The sequence below is a fragment of the Abramis brama genome (assembly GCF_963993115.1).
Source record: "Abramis brama genome assembly, chromosome: 15".
In the NCBI taxonomy this organism is placed as follows: Eukaryota; Metazoa; Chordata; class Actinopteri; order Cypriniformes; family Leuciscidae; genus Abramis; species Abramis brama.
In genome coordinates this window covers 20,401,098-20,427,546 of record NC_139977.1, presented here as the reverse complement: position 1 = coordinate 20,427,546, position 26,449 = coordinate 20,401,098, and the positions used below count along the sequence as shown (strand labels likewise).

Sequence of the window (26,449 nt, the reverse complement as noted above, 5' to 3'; positions counted from 1 at the left end):
GCACACACGGAAGTTGTGTGCAATGAACATGTAATGGGGATCAAATCATACTGTCTATGGATCAAATCGATCAGAAATGTACTTAAGTTATTTTAAAGATGAATAGTTAAACGCCATGTTTAACTGAGCCGTTACATTTATTTCTATCAACGATTAATGAGAATTGTGATTTCAAAACGAGTCTATATCAACTAACGTTAACAGTTACAGCTGGTCGGCCTTCAGATTGTTATGGGAAAGAACTCATCTTGTCCTTCAATCAGGCATGCCGACTCCAGTCCAGATTATCACCAAGGACAGGACAGTTTGTTTGACCCTGCTAGATTAAATGTCAATATTCCTTGTTTATCAAATGTTTTTCTCACTGGCACTGCTTAATGGCATGATGATAAAAACAATCGTGATCCTATAACAAAATAAATTCTAGCAGTCTATGGTGTAAATTGTATGTACAGAATAGACAAAAGATGTAAGCATAAACTGCTCAGTATCAGACAGTGCTGCTGATGCAGTCTGTCGCAATGCTCCCTAGCAACCAAACCTTCTCAAACATCGCGAGATTACACGGGGTTCAAGTTGAAGAAACATGGCGACGTCTAATTTATTGAAGGTAGGAGGTCCCACAATGTGAGAATATTTTGCATCGTTTGCGTCTCCCACAGTGTTATGACAGCGATCCTATGAGCCGGTGACTGTGGGCTTCTAATTAGATCGCTAAACATGACGCGTTCATTTGAAACTATATTGTTCGAGTTGTTCATTGCAGCTCGTGAGGTTTTGAGCTATTATAATGTTTAGGTTTCAGAGCTCTATTCTAGGATGTCTCTCCTCACTGCACAATTTACAGTCATAAAACTACCTGCTATCATGGGACTGCATTGTGTGAATCACGACAATGTAAAATATAGATATATTTTTTTCTTGAATAAAATTGCAAACCAAAAGTGAATCATTTAAATGCCATATAATTCAGCCTGTGCATATCTGGTTTATGTCAAGCTCGAAGCTCACCTGGTGCCTCTGGTCTCTAATGATAAAGCTGTAATAATCCATCTACATTTATTATATTGCATGATAAAGCTGTAATAATCTATCTACACATATTATTTTGCACTGTGCCTTCTGTTAGTGTTTTACATTTTTGCTATAATGTAAATTAATGAAATGTAATGTTTTTTTAAATGCATAAAACCCATAACATATTTTTAAAGACCTGTTTATTGTCCTGGATCTCCTTTCTCAGAATAAAGGCTCCCTGCAGTTTGAAGACAAATGGGATTTGATGCGGCCCATTGTTTTGAAGTTACTCCGTCAGGAGTCAGTTACTAAGCAGCAGTGGTTCGATTTGTTCTCGTAAGTTGTCTTCGATGTGACATAGTCTGGCCAGACATAAATATCAAGAAGTCAGTGTACTGTACATCCAGACTTTTATTTATTTAACTAATGGTGCTTTTTGGGGTATGATTGTCACTGCAATAATATCAACTTGAACTAACAGCATAGGTTAGATTGTTGCACAATGAGTAGAATCTGATTTTAGATCATCTCTTGATACTGTGTTTGACTTGCAGAGACGTCCATGCAGTGTGTTTATGGGACGACAAAGGCCCAGCAAAAATTCACCAGGCACTGAAAGAAGACATCCTAGAATTCATCAAGCAAGCACAGGCAGTACGTACTGTATACCACTTTTGCACCTACTATAATAAAGTGAAGATCATATTTAAATATCTCTGAAGAAATAAATTGCTGGAATCCCAGTCCTGTAATCAATGCATGCTGAGTCTCTTTCTGATCTACTTCAGCGAGTACTCAGTCACCAGGATGACACGGCGTTGCTTAAAGCCTACATTGTGGAGTGGAGGAAGTTCTTCACACAGTGTGATATTCTACCTAAGCCCTTCTGCAAGTTAGAGATCACCCTGCTGGGCAACCAGGGGAGCAATAAGAAGTCCAGTGTTGAAGACAGTATTGTTAGAAAGGTGGTTTCTATATTATCAATCTATATCATCACTTAAATGCAGTTGTTATTATTGTAACAATACATGCACAACATTAAGATGCACATCTATCCTAATCAATTGTTTCCTTATTTTTTTGCTAAAGCTTATGCTAGACACATGGAACGAGTCTATATTCTGTAATATAAAGAACCGGCTCCAGGACAGTGCCATGAAACTGGTCCATGCTGAGAGATTAGGAGAAGCGTTCGACTCGCAGCTTGTCATCGGAGTGCGCGAGTCATATGGTAAAGCTATCATAATGCTAAGCCACTCGGGTTCTGTCTAGATGGACCTCTCCTGATGGACACTCTTGTCTTTTGCTCTGTCTCACAGTGAATTTGTGTTCCAACACTGATGACAAGCTCCAGATCTATAGAGAGAATTTTGAGAAGGCATATCTGGATTCCACAGAGAGGTTCTACAAGACACAAGCACCCTCCTATCTGCAACAGAACGGCGTTCAGAACTATATGAAATATGTGAGTGTATTTTTAAATAGCTCTCAAGCCTAAACTTGAAAAATCTGAATGACACTAGTGTTGTCAAAAATAACATATCGATTTTGAATATTTGAAATGGTTTTATTCATTTATATAGTCAGTTGCGGCATTTTTGAAAGCATCACTGTGTTCTTTTAGGGTGTGTTCTCACTTGGCATGTTTGTTTCGAATAAAACGAACCTTGTTGCGATTGCTCTGTTAGTGCGGTTCATTTGAATAAGAAGCCATCCGAACCCTGGTGCGCACCAAACAAAAAGTGGTCTCGGTCCGCTTCCAAACGAACGCTGGTGCGGTTCAGACGATATATGAACACAACATGCCAAGGACCAAATAAATGTAAACAAACAAACTGTGCTTAGCCCAGCACACAGCATTGTTTTAGATGTTTGGTAGCCTGGGAAAACCCAGACAACTTCCGGCAAATTTAGATTTGCTCTGCAAGTAGTCTGGCAAAGAGCTCATTCAAGCCCATTTCTAATCCGTCGAAATCACGGCACCAATCAGAAACGTTGGGGCGGGCTTTATACAATGACGATCGCTCTGATTGGTTTTTAGGTCTATCCAATTGCGCCCAGAGGCATTTGAGCGACGTCCGTTGGTGACGCCCCTTTGGAAATGAGTTATTAATGAAGCTTTGCCAGACCATAACTCAGTTACTACTGAGAATGGTCTGGTTTTAACCAGGCTAGATGTTTGGTAAATTCTATCTCAAAATAGGCAATACGTAATAAAAGCCGACCCATTTAGGTTGTGAACGTATGCCTATCCCTTTAGGTTTGGTATCTTAAGGTTCGGTGTAAAAATGCCAATCTGAACGCTAAGCGAACCAGGACTAAATGTTTTTTAATGGTCCAGACCAAATGAACCAAGTGAACCGAACTACAAGTGTGAACACACCCTTACACTCAAGCAGCTCATGATTCTGTGTTTTCACCGTCTTAAAGGGGTGGTTGATTATATTTCACTTTTTTAACTTTAGTTAGTGTGTAATGTTGCTGTTTGAGCATAAACAACATCTGTAAAGTTACGAAGCTCAAAGTTCAAAGCAAAGGAATATATGTGCTTTTAAATAAATCGTTTTTTAAGGACTACAACAAAAGGCTGGTAGGGACTACACGACATTCCTCCCGGGTTAGTGACATCGCAAACCCTAAAATTTACATAAGCCCCTCCCCGGGAACGCGATTTATAGATTATCATGACAGAATATACTAATCAATGACTAGAAGATAACTACACATAATCTACCTAAATTCATCAACTAACCATTCAGAAATGTCCTGTTGCATTCTACATGTTGTCATTTTGAGCTAAAACTTCACATACACACTCTGGGGACATCAAAGACTTATTTTACATCTTGTGAAAATTATATCACCCCTTTAAGGCCCGTTCACACCAAGGACGAGAACTATAAGTTCAAAAAAATCGTTCTAAATATAAAAGAATAGCAGATTCCAATTCCATGCCATAACGATAACAGCACTGAGAAATGATATCACTGGAATCACTTTCAGAATTTTTTTTTTTCAGCTGATGAACTTTGACCAAAATCAGAATCCATCCTGCTTTAAAGAGCTTGAGCATTTAAAGCAGCAGACGACTTCAGCGCGCTTAGAATAAACAGAACGATATCGTCCGCTGGTGTGAACGCTAATGTAGTCATCGTTGTAGTTATCGTTCTTTATGTGAACAGGCCTGAAGAACATTTCAGTTTGCTATAAATGTCACGAATTCCATCTCTGCTTGTGCTGTGAGTTTAATGCGCTTAACGCTTTTTTTCACGTTCAAGTAATTTCCAACATTTTTGTGAACATACAATTACAGCATTTCACTAGATTTGTAATGAAAAGATGAAAGCCAAAATGAAAACTTGAGGGTTTGACTCTTACAAGTAAGGAAATCCTCTGTGTAAAGTAAAATCATTAATATACATATTATGAAATATATTCTGTATATATTATATATATAATATATGTTTTTTTTAATAAGCATTTATGTGTATGAACGGTAAATCACAGCGCATTTCTGAATTGTCATAATTATGTGTCACAATATTTGAGAGTTGTTTATCCCAGGTGACGCTTTTGATTGACAGGCAGATGGCAAGTTAAGAGAAGAGGAGAAGCGTGCACTTCGATATCTGGAAACCAGACGTGAATGTAACTCCGTCCAGGCAGTGAGTGTTCCATGCTCCAAAAATGCTCCTAAACAAGACCCCGTGGTGTGCCGCATTATTAAATAATGCTCAGCGTGTAGTGCGCACTTGTCTTTTTCGCATACTAACATCAGGTGCTCAGTTTGTGCCTTTTGCGTTCATTCAGCTAATGGAGTGTTGTGTGAATGCGCTGGTGACGTCGTTCAAAGAGACAATCCTGGCCGAATGTCCGGGAATGATCAAGCGGAACGAGACAGAGAGTGAGTACGGCAGGAGCTCTGGCACCAAAGGCTCAGCAAGTTCAGGTTGGCAATGGGACCCAGTTCCCATCTATATCTTGCCAACACCTCCCCACCCATATCACCATCTGTGTGTTTGTGTGCTGATCCACCAACCCATTTACACTGTAAACAAACACAACAGCATACAACTGTTATATGTATAGGGAAGGAAATCCCACATTTTTGTAGATTGCATCAGGAATACTTGGTTTAATTCATGTGTATTTTGGCATTAGAGCTCCATAGACAGGAACTTCATGTTTTTCTTTTACTGTTTCAGTATGTTTTAATGTAATTGAAGAGTGTTTGTTCTGCTGTTGGTGTTTCCACAGAGCTGCACCTCATGTTCTCGCTGATGGACAAAGTGCCCAGTGGGATTGAGCCTATGCTGAAGGACCTGGAGGATCATATCTTGAATGCAGGTCTGGCTGATATGGTGGCCACAGCGGAGACCATTACCTCAGTGAGTAGAGACAGTAGCTACAGTTGCATCATGGATCATGTACACGAGTCCAGTTGCTGTTAGGCAATCACTGAATGATCTAAGAAGTCATTCATTTTTATTAATCCTTGTTTATGAATTTGTATGATTATTTTTACGCTTATTTTATGCTTTGGGGATGTGTGGGACTAGTCTACTAAACGAAACCGCTGCTGCTAGTCGACATTGGAAATACTAGGTTTTTTTTGTGCAAATTTATGCTTTGCTTTATATTTTTACAAAGGCTACATTCAAACACAAGCGGTGGGTGCAATAGCTTGACATGGGCTGACTTTTTATTTTAGGAATTCTGTAAATATTATTAAGCTTGTACTTACAAGCTTAATTTGTACTTACAAGGGTGATTCAGTTGATTTTAATAAATATGTCTATATTGTCTAAAGTTGATTAAAGGGATAGTTTACCCAAAAATGAAAATGTGATATTAATTTAATCACCCCTTTAGGTCATCCAAGATGTAGGTGTCTTTTTTTCTTCTTCAGTAGAACAGTAAAGAAGATTTTTAGCTGAAACCATAGTCCTTGATGATTCATATAATGCAAGTCGACAGCTACTGTACCATCACTGTGAGAGTCAAAAAAATCATATACAGGCAAAACAAAATTAATACCAGTGGCTCCAGACGATACATTGAGGTCTTATGAAGCGAAACGCTCAGTCTGTGCAAGAAACTGAACATTATTTACAGCATTATTACCTGTAATCCAAAGCCTCGGCAAATAGTCATGTCGGTCTGGAGCGTGAGCTTCCTGTCAGCAAATACTTTTTTTTTATCTATTTTTCAGTGAATTCAGTATGGAATTTGACTGTTTGATTTATAGATTAAGTAGGCTATTTTAAATGGATCGCTGATACAAACTGTTTTTGACTGTCATCTGGGGGTTTCATCGACTAGTCGTTATAAAATTATGGAAATTAATCGTGGCACACATCCCTAAAATGCATAATGTGGCTCCAAACTGTTTCTCAAAATTCTTAATTTAATGCTCTTTATGACTTATTGATGTTTTATTTTTGCAGGACTCTGAAAAATATGTCGAGCAACTCCTAACATTGTTTAACCGCTTTAGTAAATTAGTTAAGGATGCATTCCAAGATGACCCACGTTTCCTAACAGCCAGGGATAAAGTAAGTCTCAAGAAATCCAAACCATTCACTGTTAAAGACTTCACAGGAAAATAAAATGTATTAATGTTATTAAAAATATTTTTAATTTTATTGGACAAAATAATAATACAATATATTCATATAATCTATAGGTATAAAAAATATACACTACTAAAGGGGGGGTCAGTGAGATTTAAAAAAAAAAAATCAGCAAGGATGCATTTAAATTTCTATTTTAAATAAATATTGTTCTTATGTTTTTTTTTTTTTCATTCATCAAAGAATCCTGAACAAAAAGTGTATCAAGGTTTACCCCAAAATATTAGGCAGCTCAACTGTTTTCATCATTGATAGTAATAAGAAATATTTCTTGAGCACCAAATCAGCATATTATAATAATTTCTGAAGGATCATGCGACACTGAAGACTGAATTAATGATGCTGAAAATTCAGCTTTGCCAAATAAAAAATAAAAAATCTGCTTATTCTGCAAGACCATATTCTACATCCCTTAATCCTACCCAATACCTAAACTTAACAACTTCTTCACTAACTATTAATTAGCAGTAATTAGGAGTTTATTGAGGCAAAAGTCTTAGTAATTAGTTAGTTAATAGTGAGAACTGGACCCTAAACTAAAGTGTGACCAAAAAAATCTTACTGACCCCAAAATAGTGTATCTTTTTTTCACATGTTGAAAAGTGAAGTGGAGAGGAGGTGATTTCCATTTTTCATTATTATTTATTACCATATTATACATGCATGTTTACGCAGGCATACAAAGCAGTAGTGAATGACGCAACAATATTTAAACTAGAGCTCCCTCTAAAACAGAAAGGGTAAGACATCTCAATATATACATATATATCTTTTGAAAAAGTGCTTTTTTATCTGTAGATCTGGGATATATTTGAATTACTGTGGTTTTGGTTTGAATTATTTGTCCTTTATTTGCAGTGGGGGCCTAAAAACACAACCAGAGTCCAAATGCCCAGAACTGCTGGCCAATTACTGTGATATGCTCCTTAGAAAGACTCCACTGAGCAAGAAACTCACATCAGAGGAAATAGAGGCCAAGCTGAAGGAAGTGGTGAGTGAGTAGGTGGAGTGTCCACTAAATATTTGTATTTTATTGTGGCAGTGTTTTTTGCACGTCTCTGTTCACAACTGCAATGTGTTAATTATTTATTTTTATCTCCTGATTACAGCTCTTGGTTCTAAAGTATGTTCAGAACAAAGATGTCTTCATGAGGTACCACAAAGCGCACTTGACTCGCAGGCTTATTCTTGACATTTCTGCAGACAGTGAGATTGAAGAGAACATGGTGGAGTGGCTCAGGGTAAGAAGAATTGAGAGCGCGATTGTAATTATTGATGAAAGTCTTTTCAGTGAATCTCTATCGAGTGACTTTTGTGTCTGTACAGGAGGTTGGTATGCCAGCAGATTACGTGAACAAGCTCGCCAGAATGTTCCAGGACATCAAAGTATCAGAAGACTTAAATCAATCCTTCAAAGAAATGCATAAACACAACAAACTTGCATTACCAGGTCAGATATGACTTATGTCTTATGATGCTTCTGAATTAGAGGTCTCCGCTGCTGCAAAAATGTTACCTTCTCTCACTCCTACCTGCAACATTCATGTTTTGTCCCACTACCGCCCACAAAAGTCCTCAGGTAAAAGTAAACAGATTTTTTCAGTACATCCATGAAATAATTTCAAGTTTGGCCACCTAGCAACAACCTTCACATCCTAGCATAAACACTCCCGACATATTATTTGTTATTAAAGCATCTACATTCACAAACCACTGTTAATTTGAACAGAAAAGCAAGTACAGTATAGGCTACTACATGTGTGATTAGCATTGCAGAAAGCGCACAAAGAGCGCTCCCTTTATAATCACTAAAAAGCTGTTAGTTTTACAACTCATTTTAGTTCATCACGGTACACAAAGTTACGTTATAATCAATTAAGCTGACTGCGCGATGAATCTCTCATAATGTCTACACTTTGTTTGTTATAATGAGAGGATTCGCGAGCGTGCAGAACTCGGCACTGAACAAAAACTCAGTCGTTTTGATTGGTAAGTGGATTCTGACTTCCTTAAACACCTCTAATTGACCATTGCGTTCAAGAAATCGTTGAATCGTTGTTGGAGATTTACTCAACGCTGCAAAAATGTGTTGTAAATAGAAACCTTTGATGCTCTCCAGAGCACAAAGACAGATATGCACTGGATCGCTTGCCAAATCTGTTTCACCAATATGCTATTACTACAGAGAAAACTACACCATGCAGTTATGGGCAGCTTTTCCCTCTAAAAGTGATCAGAAGTAGCAGCAAACAGGGGAAGACTAAGCCTTGCCCACACACATATGAGTATCTAACCGCCCGCACCCACATTCGCCCATCAAATCTTGTCCCGCGCCACACTCTGTTGCGTTGGGTCCCGCGGGACTGCAGGCCTCTATTCTGAACTGTTTTGTTGTACAATCAAACTAATTTTTATTTATGTCTTGACACTACAGCCGACTCTGTCAATATAAAGATCTTGAATGCGGGAGCATGGTCTCGGAGTTCAGAGAAAGTGTTTGTATCTTTGCCCACCGAACTAGAAGATCTCATTCCTGAAGTCGAGGAGTTTTACAAGAAAAATCACAGTGGCAGAAAATTACACTGGCACCATCTGATGTCCAATGGCATTGTGAGTGGCATCTTCAGCTTAAGCCCTTTGCATAACGGCATGCTCTACTTCCTGTGAAAATAAGGGAGAGCCAAAACCAGAAGTTTTCCATGAAGACTATTAAGGCAGAAAAGAATAAGAAATAAGAACAGCGAAAGAAGTTCTAGGTCCAGTTGTAGTTGTTAAACTATTTGGAAATTATATTTTATTTTAAAAAATGCACACATTCACTCTTATTCGTATGTCTATGTCAAAATGTTTGTTGTCTCGTCACATTCAGTTATGAATTACATGAATCATTCAAAACAGTGAAATATTGTCGGTCCTTGAACATTTCTGTAACACATTTGTCAAATATTGAATGTTTAGCTACTTGCATCTTACCATGCTCTCTTACACCGTTAAAACTAAAGCATTGTGTTGGAATTCACAGTCGTCTTCTGTGAACAGTAAGGCCCGCCTTCTTTGATTGGATTGGCCGTCGCAATCATTTTGACATTGATGAGTGATGAGGTAGACCAGCCTAAAAATATAGGCTAACTTTTAAAACATTTTGGGGATGAACAATTTGGCCATTTCTAATTATTGAGTGGGACTTCTGGTTACAGCCCTTGAAAAAACTGCTGAACTTTGATGCTCACAAGTTGTACTTCTGTGAATTGTGTTGCTGTAAACTTTAATTTAGTCTTTGAAATGTCAGTTTTCTTGCTACACTGGATTTGGAGATTCTGTCTCAAATTTGACATTTTATAGAGGTCCTTCATGTCAAGGGAACATCTCTTCTATCCCTAGATCACATTCAAGAATGAAGTTGGGCAGTATGATTTAGAAGTTACGACATTCCAGTTAGCTGTGCTGTTTGCCTGGAACCAGAGGCCAAGAGAGAGAATCAGCTTTGAGAATCTGAAATTAGCCACGGAACTTCCAGACGCTGAGCTGCGCCGGACCCTCTGGGTAACAGAGTCTTTATTTTGATGACATTTCCCTTAAAACAATTCACTGTTAGCAATGGGATGAACACGGTCTGATCCTGTGGAATGGGAATGAAGGGATCTGATATGACATTGACTTTTGGTTGCTGAATACTGCCTAACCTTTTTTTGGTTGTTTGTTGTTTTTAAATCTGTAGTCTCTTGTAGCTTTCCCCAAACTAAAGCGTCAGGTGCTGTCATATGAACCTGTGGTGGGCTCTCCTAAAGACTTTGCGGAAGGCTCTGTATTTTACATCAATCAAGAGTTTTCTTTAATGTAAGGACACTCATCACTGTTTGCATTTGATGATTAAACAATACTACAAAATGTGTGTTAATGAATCATAATATAAAGTATATTTTCATCACATTTCATGCACTACCGTTTAAACGATTGGGGTCGGTAAGTTTCTTATGCTTACCATGGCTGCATTTATTTGATCAAAAATACAGTGAATATGACATATTATTACAATTTAAAATAACTATTTTCTACTTTTTATATATATATATATATATATATATATATATATATATAAAATTTCCTGTGATGGCAAAGCTGTATTTTCAGCATCATTACTTCATTCTTCAGTGTCACATGATCCTTGAGAAATCATTCTAAAATGCTGATTTGCTGCTCAAGAAACATTTATTATTATCAGTTACAGTTATGCTGCTTCATATTTTTGTGGATTATTTTTTTTTTTTCAGGATTCTTTGATGAACAACGTTCAAAAGAACAACATTTATTTGAAATATAATGTAAAAAGTATTTATTGTCATTTTTTATCAATTTAAAACACCCTTGCTGAAAAAAAAGAAAAATTCTTACTGGCCCCAAACTTTTGAATGGTATTTAATGGTGTATACATAAAAGGTTATCTATTAATTACAAATATTGCTGGACTACTATATTTTTCTTAATTGCATGTTTTACCAGAGCTCAGTTCAATGAAATAATCTCTTCTGCACAGAAAAAACTCAAAGGTCCAGAAAAGAGGGAAGATCAATTTGATTGGTCGATTACAACTCACCACAGAGAGAATGCGTGAAGAAGAAAATGAGGGCATCGTGCAACTTAGGATACTACGCACACAGGTATTGGAGTTATTGAACCTATCACTGACACTCCTATCTATCTATCTATCTATCTATCTGTGTATCTGTCTGTCTGTCTGTCTGGATGGTTGGTTGGTCCTGGTAAACCCTATGTTGTGGGGACCAAATGTTCACCTTGGTCCCCATGATGAAAAGCATCTTATACATCATAGGGTAGGGGGTAGTGTTAGAATATAAAGTTTGTACAGTATAAAAATCATTATGTCTATGGAAAGTCCTCCTAAAACATGGAAACCCAACGTGTGTGTGTGTGTTAGATTCTTTATTATATTATTTTCCACATTTTAGAATAATAGTGAAGTAAGCAAACAATGATACAGGTATGGGAATTATATAGTGATTTCATGAGGTGCATCCTCAGATGTTTTTCAAATGGTTTTGAAGGATGTTTTCTGGGTACCATCTGGTCCAACTTACCCATTTCATTTTTTTACGTTTTGTAAAGATATTCATATGCTGGCAGTTTCTACTTGTCTACTATAAAAGCATGAGAAACATTAAAGTCTAGACATTTCTCAGACATGCTAACACTGAAGGAAACCTCATTTGTCACTAAACTCCTCTTCTTCACTCTGTACAGGAAGCTATCATTCAGATTATGAAGATGAGGAAGAGGATCAGCAATGCCCAGCTTCAGACAGAGCTGGTGGAGATCCTAAAGAACATGTTTCTTCCCCAGAAAAAGATGATCAAAGAGCAGATCGAGTGGCTGATAGAACAGAAGTACATCAAACGGGACGAGACGGACATTAACACGTTTATCTACATGGCGTAGCCTACCACGCCCAGTGCACTCTGGGACGTTTTTTTTTTTAGACACTAGCACTCCTTTGGAGGATTCCATATCTGATTTCAGCTCATTGCCCAGCCTGGCCTGCTGGATGACTGACTAGATCTCAACACACATCATGCTGAGAAATTGCTGAAATATCCCTGCCTTACTTCACAAATCTATGAAATTAATAAAAATGAACTTTGAAAGAAATAGAGGTGTAAAATGAGCAGAATTCTGTGTTGCTAATTTAAATGCGTCAGATGCATGTCTGTGATCTTGGGCAACTTAAATGCATCTTTTAAATGTGTTTCGCCACCTTTGACGCCAACGCCCTAGGTGAAAATATGACTACAATCTGAAAAAGCCATCCATCTGTGTTTTTTCTGGGTTCACCACTAGCTTATCCTAGCTCTGAACATCCAATCACAGACAGCGTGCCTTTCATTGCGTTAAGAAAATGTAAAGTTCAGGGCAATTCCTTTTTTTAGTGATTAAATTACCCTCATGATTCACAGCATTGTATGTTATTGCAGAGAATTGCAGGCCTCAGGCGTCTTTTCCTCAGTAGTTTTACCCATCAGTTCACTGTCTCTGCTTAGTTTGTCTCCCTAGTGGCAAGTTAGAAATGTACACTGCTGCTGTCCATGGTGCTGATGAGATTGACAGTAGCTTGATTATAATTCTGCAAGAGTACAATTATGTTGAGTTACACGCTAATGCTATTGAATAATGGCACTATTTCAACAAAAATGACATAATGCGTGTCTGGGCATACATTGGTGTCTACCCCGCCGCACATGCTCAGACTAGGAGTCCCCCCTCCGCTCGTAGGCCCCTCCCATACACGCGTGAGAGTAATCCGGAGCTCGGAGAAGAGCCTCGGTTGCACGGGACCACAAGAACGTCGCTGGATCCCGGGAGGACCGGAGAGAGAGACGCCAACGTGGGACTGGAGTTGTGCTCAGGTATTGGATTATTTCACAAGCAACGAGGCCGTGTTGATCTATTACACTAGCAGTGTGTGACATCCGATCGAATTTGACACGGTTTAGAATGCGAGACTGCAATTACCCTTACAAACGAGATGAGCACGCTGATTTATGTTAATTCCGAGCGCGAGAGGTATATCTTGCCACCTGACGGGACGCGTGCAGCGGCGAAAAAATAATAATATCGCGCTCTTATTTGATGGAGATTCTTGGCTGTTCCAGGCACAATTTGTCATGTCTTTAAAGCCAGTGTGTGAACTGGAAGCCTACTGCATCTGTTCGGTACGTTTGGGTAAAGCAGAGTCCAATTGTTCTTGAACAGCAAAGGAAATCACTTTCCATGGCACGTTGTTAATTAGTTGTCCCCACGCCTTGCGTTTCTTATTAAGATAAGTTTGACCACCGGTCTGTTAGGAGTGTAGTCCCTCAGTCGTTAGCGGGAACATAACGTGTTTTAACCCAGAACTGTTAATGCAACAAAATTATCAGATGACATGTTTAGTGTGTGAATCGTAAAACCTTTTGTGCAGTTCCGTCAATATTTGGGTAGGCTAGTAATGTAAGCTGTTTGGCCTAATCAGATGAAGTATTTGTAATTATAATACATTACATTGTTTTAATATATTTTTTATGAATTAGATACATTTGATGACTATTAATAATCACGCAATGGTAATAAATGTGTTTGCTTATTCATTTATTTATATCTTTCAAGGAGAAGTCCTATATCATTGTGCAAAGCAATTTGTTTTCCATAAAGTATACGGTCAAATTATATGGACATGGTACCTGGTTTCTATCTGATCTAAGATTAGGCTATTAGTTAGTTATTAGTTGGTCAGTTGGTTGAGCAGCCACCGTGTTCTAAAAACCAGCATGACCACCTTAAACTGGAATGACAAATTAGTATCTGGTTTGTTGCTAGTCCAAGTTGGTTTACCAGGTAATGACAATCTTAGGCTGACTAGAAACCAGCCATGCCCCAAAACATTTACTAGTAAACTTGACTTTACTACTCTAACTAGTTAACTAGTTCTGTTCTAGTTGATTGTCATTAGCTGGTCACATTTGGTCATTAGCTGGTTGACCAGTCACCATGTTATAAAAACCCGCCTGACCACCTCAAATTGGAATGACCAACTGGTCCAAGTTGGTTTACCAGCTAATGATAATCTTATAGACTAAACCAACTTCCATGTTCCAAAATACCACTACTATGTTAAGATTGATTCTTTAGTTGGGCTAATTAAACTAATTTACTGCTCTAACTAGTTCTGTTCTATTGCTGGTCCAGTCTGTTAATTAGATGGTTAGCCAGCCACCATATTATATAAACCAGCTTAACCACCATAAATGTGATAACTAACAAGCAGCTGGTTTATTTACCAGCTAATGATGATTATCTTAGACTAGCTAAAAAAACAGCTACCGTGTTCTAAATTACAACCACCAACAACCACCAAATTGTATTTCCCAGCAGGGCTAGTAAACATTACTATTTTACTAGTCAAACTAGTTCATTGTTTAGTGAAAAGAGTGTTAATTAGTACTTAATGCACAATATTTATTTATCGAAACATGCGATAATATAAGAAAAGGGGTAACACTTTACAATAAAGTTTCATTTGTTAACATTAGTTAATGTATTAACATGAACTAACCATGAGCAACACATTTGTTAATGTATTTTTTATGTGTATTTCTGTCAAAACAGTACACAATTATTGTTGTTTGTGACACCAAATAAATAAGAAGTAATATCAAGAAGTGTTGAGATTATATTACCTAAAGTCATTCAATTTGTCATCAGTAACCAGATTGCATTTCAAAAGTAACACATCCAACACTGTCTGCAGTTCATTTTGAATTGAGCATATTTTGCGATAGTGATGGACTCAACAATGCATGTTTTAGGCACAAGGAGTCACGGAGTACTGGGGTGATTCTAGGTGTACTGTATGGCTGGTGAGATGACATACTTAATGTATTCATGAGGTGGCTGCAGTGACGCAGCTGGGATACCCTGAAATGGTGATTTGTCGGAGAGGGGAGGGGGTTTTCATCAAGCTCTTTGGTGCACACTGTTTCTCTGCCAGCTATTCCAGTGCAGCTTCCTCTCTTGTGCTCTCACTCTCTTTACCACCTACACTTCTAATGCCAAAGTAGGAGTTTCAGTTGGTAGTGCACCATGTTGGCCCTGCTGTCCCGAGGGATTCATACAGTGCATTTTCTTCAGGAACTCAATATTCTGGGTCTCACTCTGTTTTTGTTTTGTTTGTTTGTTTTTGTTTTTTTTCAAATTAAGCGCAATGCTTAATAGAGCCGAGACCATAAACCACATCATTCCACTACCCTGCTTATAAACTTTTATGAGCTAGCGGTGCATAAGTTGGGTGTGAGAGAGTCAAAAGGCCTCTATCGGTCTCATTTGGCACATTACATCTGTCAGCTTAGTTTTAACATTGCATATTCATAAAGCCAATATGGTGCTTCTGAACAGATGCATAATCACATAATATTCTTGCTACTTTAATCCTTCAGTTGTACTGTTTGGTACCCTGAAGTTTGAATTCCACTTGCAAGCATCAGCACTGCCTACTGTACAGGAGGACCGTGTAGAGGAGAGACCGTTTGCTTGTGTGGTGGACATCTCACTGATGTCACGAGTCAGTCACGAGACAAGGCCAGGCACCATCTGCCGTGCTGGCAGTCCAACTGCTGTGTTTTCATTTCCCCAGGTTCTCCAGTCAAGTGTACTGTACAATCAAGTTAACAGCATTTCCAGTACCTAACCAGTCCCTAGCCATGCACTCACAAGTTCTCTGTTAAAAAAAAGAGATGATATAAAGCATTTAGAAGGAAAATTCAGGGTTCAGTGGTAGTTAAGCTCAGTCAACTGCATTTGTGGCCTAATGTTGATTTCCACAAAAATAGATTATCACATTTCTTGAAAAAAAGAAAGAAGCAAAAATCTGGTTCATAATAAAGGCACTTACAATGGAAATTAATTTGTAGCACTGCACAACATCAGGATGATCAGGCCTTTACTAACTGAGCCTGCAGCACAACTTCTCGTCCAGGCCTTTGTCATTTCAAGGCTAGACTACTGCAATGCTCTTCTGGCTGGACTTCCAACATGTGCAATCAAACCCTTTACAGATGATCAAGTATGCAGCGGCTCGTCTGGTCTTTAATGAGCCAGAGAGAACATACATCACATCTCTGTGTATCTCTCTGCACTGGCTCCCGGTTGCGGCTCTCATCAAGTCCAAGACATTGGTGCCTGCCTACAGGACGGCCACGGGCTCTGCACCCTCCTACCTCCACTGTCCACTCTCTCATGAGTCTGCGTGCCCTCAAGGAGCCTTCGGTCTGTAAGTGAGCGGCGTCTCGTTGTTCCATCGCAGAGAGTCACAAAATCACTCTCGTTTCATTCACTGTTCCTTGCTGGTGGAATGATCTTCCCAACCACATTCGGACAGCCGAATCCCTCACAATTTTCAAGAAACAGCTGAAATATCATCTCTACCGTGAGCACTTGACTGGAGCCTGCAAAAAAAAATGATAGATACTATATTTCCTCTATGCTTTCATTATTACTTCCTCTATGCTTTCACTATTCCTTGATCCCTCCCTGTTCTAGCTTGCACTAACCTGAACGATGACTGAAACTTTGTATTAATTGTGCTGCTTATGTTTATTGCCTCTTTAGATGAATTGCTTGTTGTATTTCTCAACTGTAAGCCACTTTGGATAAAAGCTTCTGCTAAATGAATGAATGTAAACTTTAAAATTAATCATTTAAACAGCTTAGCAGCACAAATAATACACTTGTTTCAACAGAAGATTTCATGTAATAAGCTTCATGTTAAGTTGCTCACAGTAACATTGATTTAGCTTTTTTTTAATAAAATGGAAAAATTATTTGTGGTAATCAGTTTTCTTTTAATATTTATAGTATGTATAAACATTTTGATCGACATTTATGTTTATATTAAAATTTTTAGTTTTTAGTTACTTGGTTATGTGCTTTCGTCAATTTTATTTTTATATGTTTTTTTAAGCTTTTGTTTTTATATTTCTATTTTGCGACCTTTTTTTTTTTTTTCAAATTACATTTTCTTTTGTTTAAGTTTTCCATCTAATATTTATATTTTATTTTATTTCAGCTTTATTTAAGAAAGGGAATGATTTTTAATAGTTTTAGTTAATAACAACACTGATGGTCAACATTATTCTCCAAATTCTGTCGAGCTTATGTAACTTGTATTGAATCCACAACATTCCTTTAATGAACATAATTTATCATAATGTTGTTTGTATAACATGCAAATATGATGTAATTATTATCATCGCCAATTAATGAGATCATCAAGATATGGAAGAAGCTTCATCCTACATTTGCTAACTTGATATTGCGTGACGATCTAATGGAGCTGTTATTATCCGAAGTCTTGGGTAATACGTCTTTACGTTTTCTCTGCAGAAATTAGAATTAATGTTCCTGAAGGTCTGGGAACGGAGATGAATAATTCACCGCAGCTTGGCTCTCAAAACTAGCCTCTGAGAGAGCTGTGATTGACAGACAGCCCATGCTTTTCAGACAAGTCGTCGGAAATGTGCAGAGAATAGGACGGAAGGATCCTTTTTTGTATATTTGAACATAAATGGCGTGTTGTATGTGGCGTTTCTGGATAAGATGTCATCTGAACTACTTTCAAACTCTTGAGTAGCTCTTATAGTGGAAGTCAGTGGAAGAGGGGTGTTAATCCGACACACTCATCCCAGTAGGCATCGCTTTTACTCTACCAGTGTCTGTGGTGAATACAACTCTGTAATGATACATTCCAGTTCAACCTGGATTTAAAGCAAAGTGTCACAGCAGTGCCGGGGCACAGTGACATGGTTGTTCTGCAGGTACAGTTCCTGCCGTGTGACTTCATCTCCTCCTGCCAGACAGAGTAAGTGTGTCTTGTAGATTGTCGAGACTAGAGGGACGTGTTCCTTCCAATCAATCTCTAAAAAGCAGTTTCATTGTCACCGTATATCTTTTGTGTGTCAAGTCTAATTGCGTTTTCAGATTCTCTGTCTCATGGAGTCTGGCCAGGTGTGTGGTATGACTTTGTTTGGTCCACAGTGCCGCTTATTCTGGCCCAGAACTGCCACTTAGACATCTGACCAATGTGTAGTGATCAAATAGTTTGTTTTATTTTATTTGGCATTTAAGATATACAGTACTTCGATAGTTTGGGGTTGGTAAGATTTTTTAAATGTTTTTGAAAGATGTTTTTGGTTATTCTCATCAAGACTGCATTTATTTGATCAAAAAATACAGTAAAAACAGTAATATTGTAAGATATTACAATAAAAAAAAAAGCTATTTTCTATTTTAGTATATTTAATATATTCCTCTGATGGTAAAGCTGAATTTTCAGCATCATTACTTCAGTGTCACATGATCCTTCAGAAATCATTCTAATATGCTGATGTGCTGCTCAAAAAACATTTCTTATTATTAACATCTTGAAATCAATCGTGCCGCTTAATGTTTTTGTGGAAACAGGGATAAACTTTTTTTAGGATCCTTTGATGAATGGAAAGTTTAAAAAGCAGCATTTATTTGAACATTTTGTAACATTTCTTTACTGTCACTTTTGATTAATTTAATGCGTCGTTGCTGAATAAATGTAATATTTTCTTTAAAAGAAAACTCATACTGACTCACTTTTGAACAGTAGTGTATATGAAACTTAATATTAGATCAATATGGAAAAATTACGAAAAAAAACTAAACGGAACATACATTTGTGCCTGTAAATATAAATCTATAAATCTAGTTAGCTCAAGTGCCTCAAACAAAATATTTGATGCTGCTAACCTGTCAAACGTTTCAACCTACTAAGACATGTTCTTCCATACTTCCAGAAAGTGCCTAAAGCCACCCAATAATTATAGAACTGGAGATTTCAGTCCACTTGTTTTTGTGAGCAATATGAACAGACACCAAGCTAGAAAGTCATGCATGCAATACGCACATATGTTCCTGAAAAAGAAGGTGATGAGAACACCTTGTGCTGTTTCTGTCTTACATTGGCATTTCTCTCTCTCTCTCTCTCTCTCTCTGTTTGTGTTGTCCCTCTGTAGGCTGAAAGATGTTCTCGTCTGTGAAGGCCTTTGAGGGGCAGCATTACTCCACCCTCAAGAGGCAGTGTCTACAGAGTGGAGCGCTGTTTGAGGACCCACTGTTTCCGGCCGTGGACGACTCGCTCTTCTACCTGGGTAACAGGATTGGCCGTGTGCACTGGAAAAGACCCGCGGTCAGTCCTTAGAACTCACCGTTTACATTTGCAATTATTCATTTAGCAGATAGCAATGTGAATGAGACAAGGAGGCCTGCAATGCTTGTGATTCCCAGGTTCCCAAGAGGCTCTTAAGCAGATTCCAGGTTGGAAAGATATTGATTTTGCTTTATTAAACCTTTAAAACAGAACCTTAAAAATTAACACATTCATTTCCTTTTAAAGTAAATCCATTTACATTATTTATGCATAATTCTACCATACACGTTTTGCTCAGCTTGTGCTAGTCTGCTGTTTCAGCTACAGGGATTATAAAACCTACAAAATGAGTCAAAATGACCTTACCGGTTGAGCTGGGTACAAAATTAATAATTTTATTCAGCAAGGATGCATTAAATTAATCAAAAGTGACATAAAATACATTTTTTAATGTTAAAAACATTTTTCTATTACAAATGCTGTTCTTTTAAACATTCAAGTCATCAAAGAATATTGATGATATATCATACATCATGATTTCAAGCAAAATATTAAGCAGCTCAGCTGTTTTAAACATTGATGATATGTTTCTTGAGCATATTAGAATTATTTCTGAAGGATCATGGGGCACTAAAGACTGGAGTAATGATGCTGAAAATGCAGCTTTGCCATCATAGGAATAAATTACTTTTTAAAATATATAAAAATATATAGAAAACGGTTATATTTCACAATATTACTGTTACTATATTTTCGATCAAATAAATGCAGCCATGGTAAATCAAAGAGACTTCTTTCAAAAACATGAACCAATCTTATACTGACCCCAACCTTGAATAATAGTGTAAGACAAAACAAGTTTGTAACCACTTGCTAATTCTGCTTAAATGACTAATACATGCTTAAATAATGAATGCATTTCATTAAATGTAGTTTATGTGCTTTAGTGTTTACAGTTGCAAAAATATATGCATGCTTTCTTTCTTTTTTCTTATAGTCATGCTCAACAAGATGCTGAGAAATTTTAGAACACAGCACAGATGTGCTAAAAATAAGATTCTGCTTGTTATCGAGCAATATATATGTTGATCAGTAACACATCGTTCGTGATTCATCATAAGTATAATTAATAATCTGTGTTAGTCAAGCCAAGGCAGAAGGAAAGGTCAGCCTGAGGCATTCATCCATAATGGAGGTCTATCATCCATCATCTGATGACACAGAAATTCCAAAACTAAATTACAGTTTTTGTTTTGTTTTGGACTTTGTTTTTCTGAGAATTGTTACACAGGGTTGTTTTTGACCATACAGTGTCAATGTTAGTCCACAAGGACACATTAGATCTGTAAAACCTCAATGGCTGTGGGGAAACAGCCATCAACAGGCTTCTTGAAGCATCATGATTGTTTTCCTGTGCTTCATTGCTGAGTTAACGATACATTGCAGCTTCCTAAAAAACTATCTGTAACATTTCGAATCCCAGAGATGCTAGGAATGTGATACTCCCCCCCCTGCGCCTGTCTTGCCCAGGGGCATACTAAGTGTCAAGTCTGTCCAAGTCAATTATCCCTTTCTCACACTCACTCACTCCTGGAACGATGCCCGACCCAGAATCTCATTCGCACTTACTCAAACACACCAGTGAAATGTTCCAGTGAAGGGGCGTCTGAATTGCACCCACAGCAGCTCCTGTGGCCATTAATACAGGTTATAATTGAAGTTAACACTAAGATCTGTATCACAATTCAACATTTCAAAGGTAAAATCTTCACCTTTTTAATGATCTCAGGAGCAGCAGCAGGGAATGTGAATACAGGAATCAAGTGCAGACAGTGCAAATATAACATTCATTGTGTTGTAGTGATACATAAGACCTTAGAGACTGACTAATCATAATCAGACTATTCCTGCTTCTTCTTTTTTTTATGCTAACGGGACTGTGAGGAATATTTTGGAATTTTGAGATTTGATTTACTTTTTTTACGGTTTATTACGGTTCTGTCAAGTTACTGTTTTTACTCTCAATCTATACTTCCTCAGTCTATCCATTTTTTATTACTTCTGTGATGTGATGTATTTCAGTTTATATGGTGGTATTATTACTGTAATTCTTATAAAATGACTGCATTTACTACACCAACGTTCAAAAGTTTGGAGTTGGTAAAATGTTTTGATGTTTTGGAAGAATCCTTATAAGCTCACCAGAGCTGCATTTATTTGATCGCAAATACAGTAAAATGACTAATATTGTAAAATAGTATCAATTTAAAAGAACTGTTTTCTATTTTTTATATGTTTTTAAAATGTATTCCTGTGATGGTAAAGCTGAATTTTCAGCATCATCACTCCAGTCTTCAGTGTCACATGATCCTTTAGAAATCATTCTAATATTACTGATTTGCTGCTCAAGAAACATTTCTTATTATTATCAATGTTGAAAACAGTTGTGCTGCTTAATAGTTTTGTGGAAACCATGATGCATTCTTTGATTAATAGAAAGTTCAAAAGAACAGAATTTATGTGAAATAGAAATCTTTTTAACAACGTAAATTCCTTTACTGCCACTTTCAATCAATTTAATACATCCTTCCTGAATAAAAGTATTAATTTCTTTAAAAAAAAAGAAAAAATCAATAATCATACTGACCCCACAATTCTGAACGGTAGACAGAGTGCTCAGCTACTTGGCTAAACTAATAGCTATTATGCTTCACAGAGAAAGCAAGTTGTTCAATTTTTATAAAACATTAAACATCATAAAAACATTATTTTTCTTTGGAATAACATGTGGATAAACCATGCACAATAAGGCAAAGAACATGTATTATGAAAGTAAATGGTGCCAATTTTAATTCCACATTGACTTTAAATCACTCAACATCAAGGAGGAGCTTAATGATTTCACACATTGACATGTTGTTTGTTGTCCCTGAACTGTAAAAATGAAATGCTCCTTACTCTAGCCGTGTTTGACGTGATTGAAGACATTGCCACAAATCACTCTGAATGAGTAAACGCTATTAGGAGCTTTAATGCAGTTCACCGCAGCTGCTTCATATTTCACTGCCTTTCCCCCCTTGGGTCCTTGATCACGCTTTTTTAACCACTTACCATTCCTCACTCCCACCCGCTTCCTTTTCTGCCTCCCCTCCTGCCATTTCTGGCCACTTCTACTCTCCAGAGAGAAGAAAAACTATGTTTTATGAGTTGAAGCCAGTGGAATGGATGATAGACGGTCATTTATCCAAACTGTGGGCTCGATGGTGTCTGAGTTTGTGTTCATTGATTCTGGGATTGTTCTGGCTGTCCGATATGTCTTCTCTTTCAAAGCTGGCCAAGACAGAGTCAGTATGACTCATATAAGTGTGTGAACTCTCAATACATGAGATAATGCGAAATAAGCGGACACACATGAAATTCCAAGCCGCAGGAGAGGGTTGCCCCTTGGATGCCATTTTGGTCTATGATTAAAAAGTGTGTGTGTGTTCGCAGAGGTGGCTGGAGGGCTGAGCTATAACTCAAATGACCTTGCACTCGAATCAGTCAGCTCACCCATCCTCTTAACACACACACACACACACACACAAACAATACTCCATAATAGCTACCAACCCACAACACTGAAAAACCTCCTCTGAAGAGCATTCACACACAAACAATATCTTTTCTTTCTCTCTGTCAGTGTCTTTGTTTCAGGGTCCTTTGTTCCATGAGTGAACAGGGGAGACAATGGACTTGTTAAGGATTTTTAGATATTATGTCCTTTTTCAGGCTTTTTAGCTGTGAAGGTAATCACAAAAAACTGAAAAGACTAAATACTCGTCAAATAAAGATTGATGTATTGCACGCTAGAGACAAATGGTGTTGTCTATTAAGATTTTCTATAGGTTAGCCTGACTGGAGGTAACGTATAGTGAGCTGCCTGTTGTAAAAAAACTAAAAAACATTTTAAGGCATCATAAGGCCCAAAAAAAAGACTATTTTTTATATTTATATTTAGCTTTAATACATTTTCATTTCTGTTTTAGTATGTCAACTTAATTTTATTTTGTTGCCAATGCAACATTTCTAATTTTTAAGTCTTTAACTTTTTTAGGCTTTTCATCAAAGATTTCTATTGTATTTTATTTCAGCTTTATTTTAATTGCTAATAGTTAATAGTTTTAGTATTAGTTAACAATAACAACATTGTAGTCAGTATCATTATATTGCCTTCAAAGATTATGAGCTTGGTGAAAATGTCTGTCCCAACCAAAATGGATGTAAAATATTGAGGGGAAAAAATCATTAAATACTGAAAAAATAGATGAAAGCAGTTAGCGTGATTTCATTACCATTTATGCAGCCTATGATGGCATTAGCTTAGCAACATGCTAATGCCAAAGTGAACAGCTGTATTTATACTGCCTATGTAAACAGTCTAAATATGTCATATCTTATTTTATAAGCTTTATTTCAGTTTTGATACCGCCTTAGATAGCTATGTTTGTAGAGAGTAGACAGCAAGGCAGCTCTTTTGATTTAGAGCTGTAAAATACCTTTGCTTGATGGTTTTTGCTTAGCTATGTCTCTTTTTTCATGTGTTTTTTTCTTTCGCTCAAACGCACACTCAACTGACGTATATTAGACAAGTGTTTTATTGATTAATCTGAAGTCAGAGCCCTTTTGAAGGTTTTAAATAGATTTGTTAGATTCATTGCTGCTCACTTGTTGATCAAAAATCTGAATCCTAAAGAACTGTCAGAAATGAGAAAGCAGCAATTAATCATTGATATATTCAGATCAATGAAACTCAAAATGATCTAGCATTGCTTTTAAAGGGATGACAGCGGCTTGAACCAATTCGCCGCACCAAAACGAATTTGTATTCCTGTCTGCTTGAATGAAGCTTTGACTGGATAACATTCTGTAATGATGGACAGAGTGGTAATATCAGAGGATCTGATGGAAAATCAGTCATGCACTGTGAGTGTACCAAGCTTTATATGCAGGCCACAAACAAAAACAGAGATTCAGTGTCGTGCGTCTGGGTTTCTTGGCTCTGAAATAGAGAAGTGTGTCTGGCGTGTGCAGTGTGTATGTGTTTTGCCTCATCAATTTGAAATCATTGCACTTCGTTCTCACAGACCATGGGGGCATGGTGACATGTCTCATCTCTAGTGGTTTGCGTGAGTTGTTGAGGAGGTGAGAGAAGCCCAGCGCTGAAAGAATGAAATGTTGCTGGTGTGAGTGCTGGGCTGGATGTGTGCCGGCCGGGTAGCGAGGAGAGTCCTCGCCTGCTGAGCTGTGGAAATGATTTTGGATAGCACAACGTGAAAGACAAATGAGTGTTGTGAGAGTGAGGACTTGGACTGTGAGAACATGTATTTTATACCTCAAGAGAACAACCGAACCAGGAGGGGTGTCATGCTCATATGGATTTTTAGTGCATCCTGGCTCCTTAGGCGAGATCAGACACTGTTCTAGTACATTCATTCATTTATTCATTCTATTAGTTCAAACGGCTAAAAATGGCTTTCTATATGAATGGGCCATTGAATCTATCTATCTGTCATCTGTCTCTCTATCTGTCATTTTTTTCTATCTATCTATCTATCTATCTATCTATCTATCTATCTATCTATCTATCTATCTATCTATCTATCTATCTATCTATCTATCTATCTATCTATCTACCATCCATCCATCCATAAATCTATCTATCTATCTATCTATCTATCTATCTATCTATCTATCTATCTATCTATCTATCTATCTATCTATCTATCTATCTATCTGTCATCCATCCATCCATCCATCCATCTTATCCATCCATCCGTCCGTCCGTTTTCAGAAGAATCAGCTTTTAAAAGGTATTACAGGTTTGTTAGGTGCTTAATAAAGCATTTAGTCTTTTACCAGGGCTCATTTGTGGCGGTTCCTCTGAGAGATCTTCAACACGGAGGCAGAATGAGCTATAGCCTGTGAGTTGCTACATTCCCCTCAGCTGCTGTCACTGTGCCCAGTGTATGTCAGCTGTTTAAAGGGACCCAGACCTTTACTTTTAGGTCACTACAAATCTCACTCCTTCCCCGTTGTTTCTGGGCTATGTGTGGTTGTGACAAGGCCGGTGCAGAGGTGTGCTAGATGCTGTCAGAGCAGAAGTCATTTGATTTATAACAGCTTTCAGCGCTGCACTACTTCATCTACATTCATAACTATTATTAAATTAATTAAAGTGCCCTGCTTCTGTCTTTTTCAAGTACTTTTTGTGTTTTCACCTCTTTTCATTAATCAAAATGAAGTTATACTATATTTTTTGGACAAAGTACAAACAGATTTGGACAGATTTACTAACAGCTTGCACCAATGCAAACCCTCTTTTGGTGTTACAAAAATTCTGTCAGGATTTACTAAAAACAAGCATTATTTGAAACATTAGCACTGAAAAGGCGTGGACTGGGTTATTTTTGCGGCTAACCTTATTGCATATGCATTTGTAGGAGTTTCCCTTTCAGACGCAACATTTATGGGAGGAGAGTATTTAAATGAATCATGCAAGGTGATTTACTAAGGTTTGCACTAGTCAATTTACTGGTATTTGTATGGAGCTTATAATATGACAAAATGATTTGAATTTGAATTGTGTAAATTTGAATTATTTGCAAGTGTAATCTAACAAAATTGAATTTTAGGTGGTAGTTTAAATAGTTCTGAATTTGATTTTTTTTTTTTACCAGTATTGAACATTTGAAATTTAACAGATTGAAATGTTTTTATGGCTGAATTTTATAGACATGTATTTTCAAACAGCTAGTTTTTTTGTTCTGAATTCGTATACTGCAAATATTCAGTTTAAAAAAATACAGATTCAAGTTTTCAAGATGAAGAAATTCGGAACTTCAAATTCAGTTTTCTTAAATACAAACTCAAAAATTCAAGTTAAAAAATTCAGATCTTACAGAAAGTAGGTCACAGGTCATCCACAGGGAAGAGTAAAGGATCTCAGATAAGTCGAACAGAGCATTTTGGCTGCACTGCAGTAGTTTTCTGCCACAAACACGGTGGTGGTTCAAGAGAATCCGTGTATCTTTCGTTC

The 26,449-nt window shown here is 37.4% G+C and overlaps 2 protein-coding genes across 4 annotated transcripts in view; both read left to right on the top strand.

Moving 5' to 3' along the window:
* The first annotated feature begins 4 nt into the window (after positions 1–4).
* Positions 5–12,314, top strand: cul5b (cullin 5b). 2 transcript variants are annotated; one of them, XM_084136697.1, is made up of 19 exons: positions 5–610; positions 1,244–1,353; positions 1,572–1,671; positions 1,806–1,982; positions 2,107–2,248; positions 2,337–2,482; positions 4,602–4,682; positions 4,828–4,966; positions 5,275–5,405; positions 6,465–6,572; positions 7,326–7,390; positions 7,509–7,641; positions 7,760–7,891; positions 7,977–8,100; positions 9,085–9,260; positions 10,032–10,193; positions 10,369–10,487; positions 11,185–11,308; positions 11,910–12,314. In XM_084136697.1, exons 1-19 carry the CDS (start codon positions 587–589, stop codon positions 12,102–12,104), a joined length of 2,388 nt encoding a protein of 795 aa, XP_083992823.1. In that variant the 5' UTR covers positions 5–586; the 3' UTR covers positions 12,105–12,314. The 2 variants fall into 2 exon arrangements, with proteins under 2 accessions (XP_083992823.1, XP_083992824.1); XM_084136698.1 differs by having other exon boundaries at positions 547–610; positions 4,828–4,921.
* Positions 12,315–12,964: 650 nt separating this feature from the next.
* The window catches only part of capn5b (calpain 5b), a 34,766-nt gene continuing 21,281 nt past the window's right edge, over positions 12,965–26,449 (top strand). For both annotated transcript variants that reach the window (XM_084136569.1, XM_084136568.1), the window contains exons 1-2: positions 12,965–13,069; positions 19,238–19,410. In XM_084136569.1, the coding sequence (XP_083992695.1) occupies positions 19,246–19,410 (165 nt within the window). In that variant the 5' untranslated portion in view covers positions 12,965–13,069; positions 19,238–19,245. The remainder of the gene's footprint in view (positions 13,070–19,237; positions 19,411–26,449) is intronic.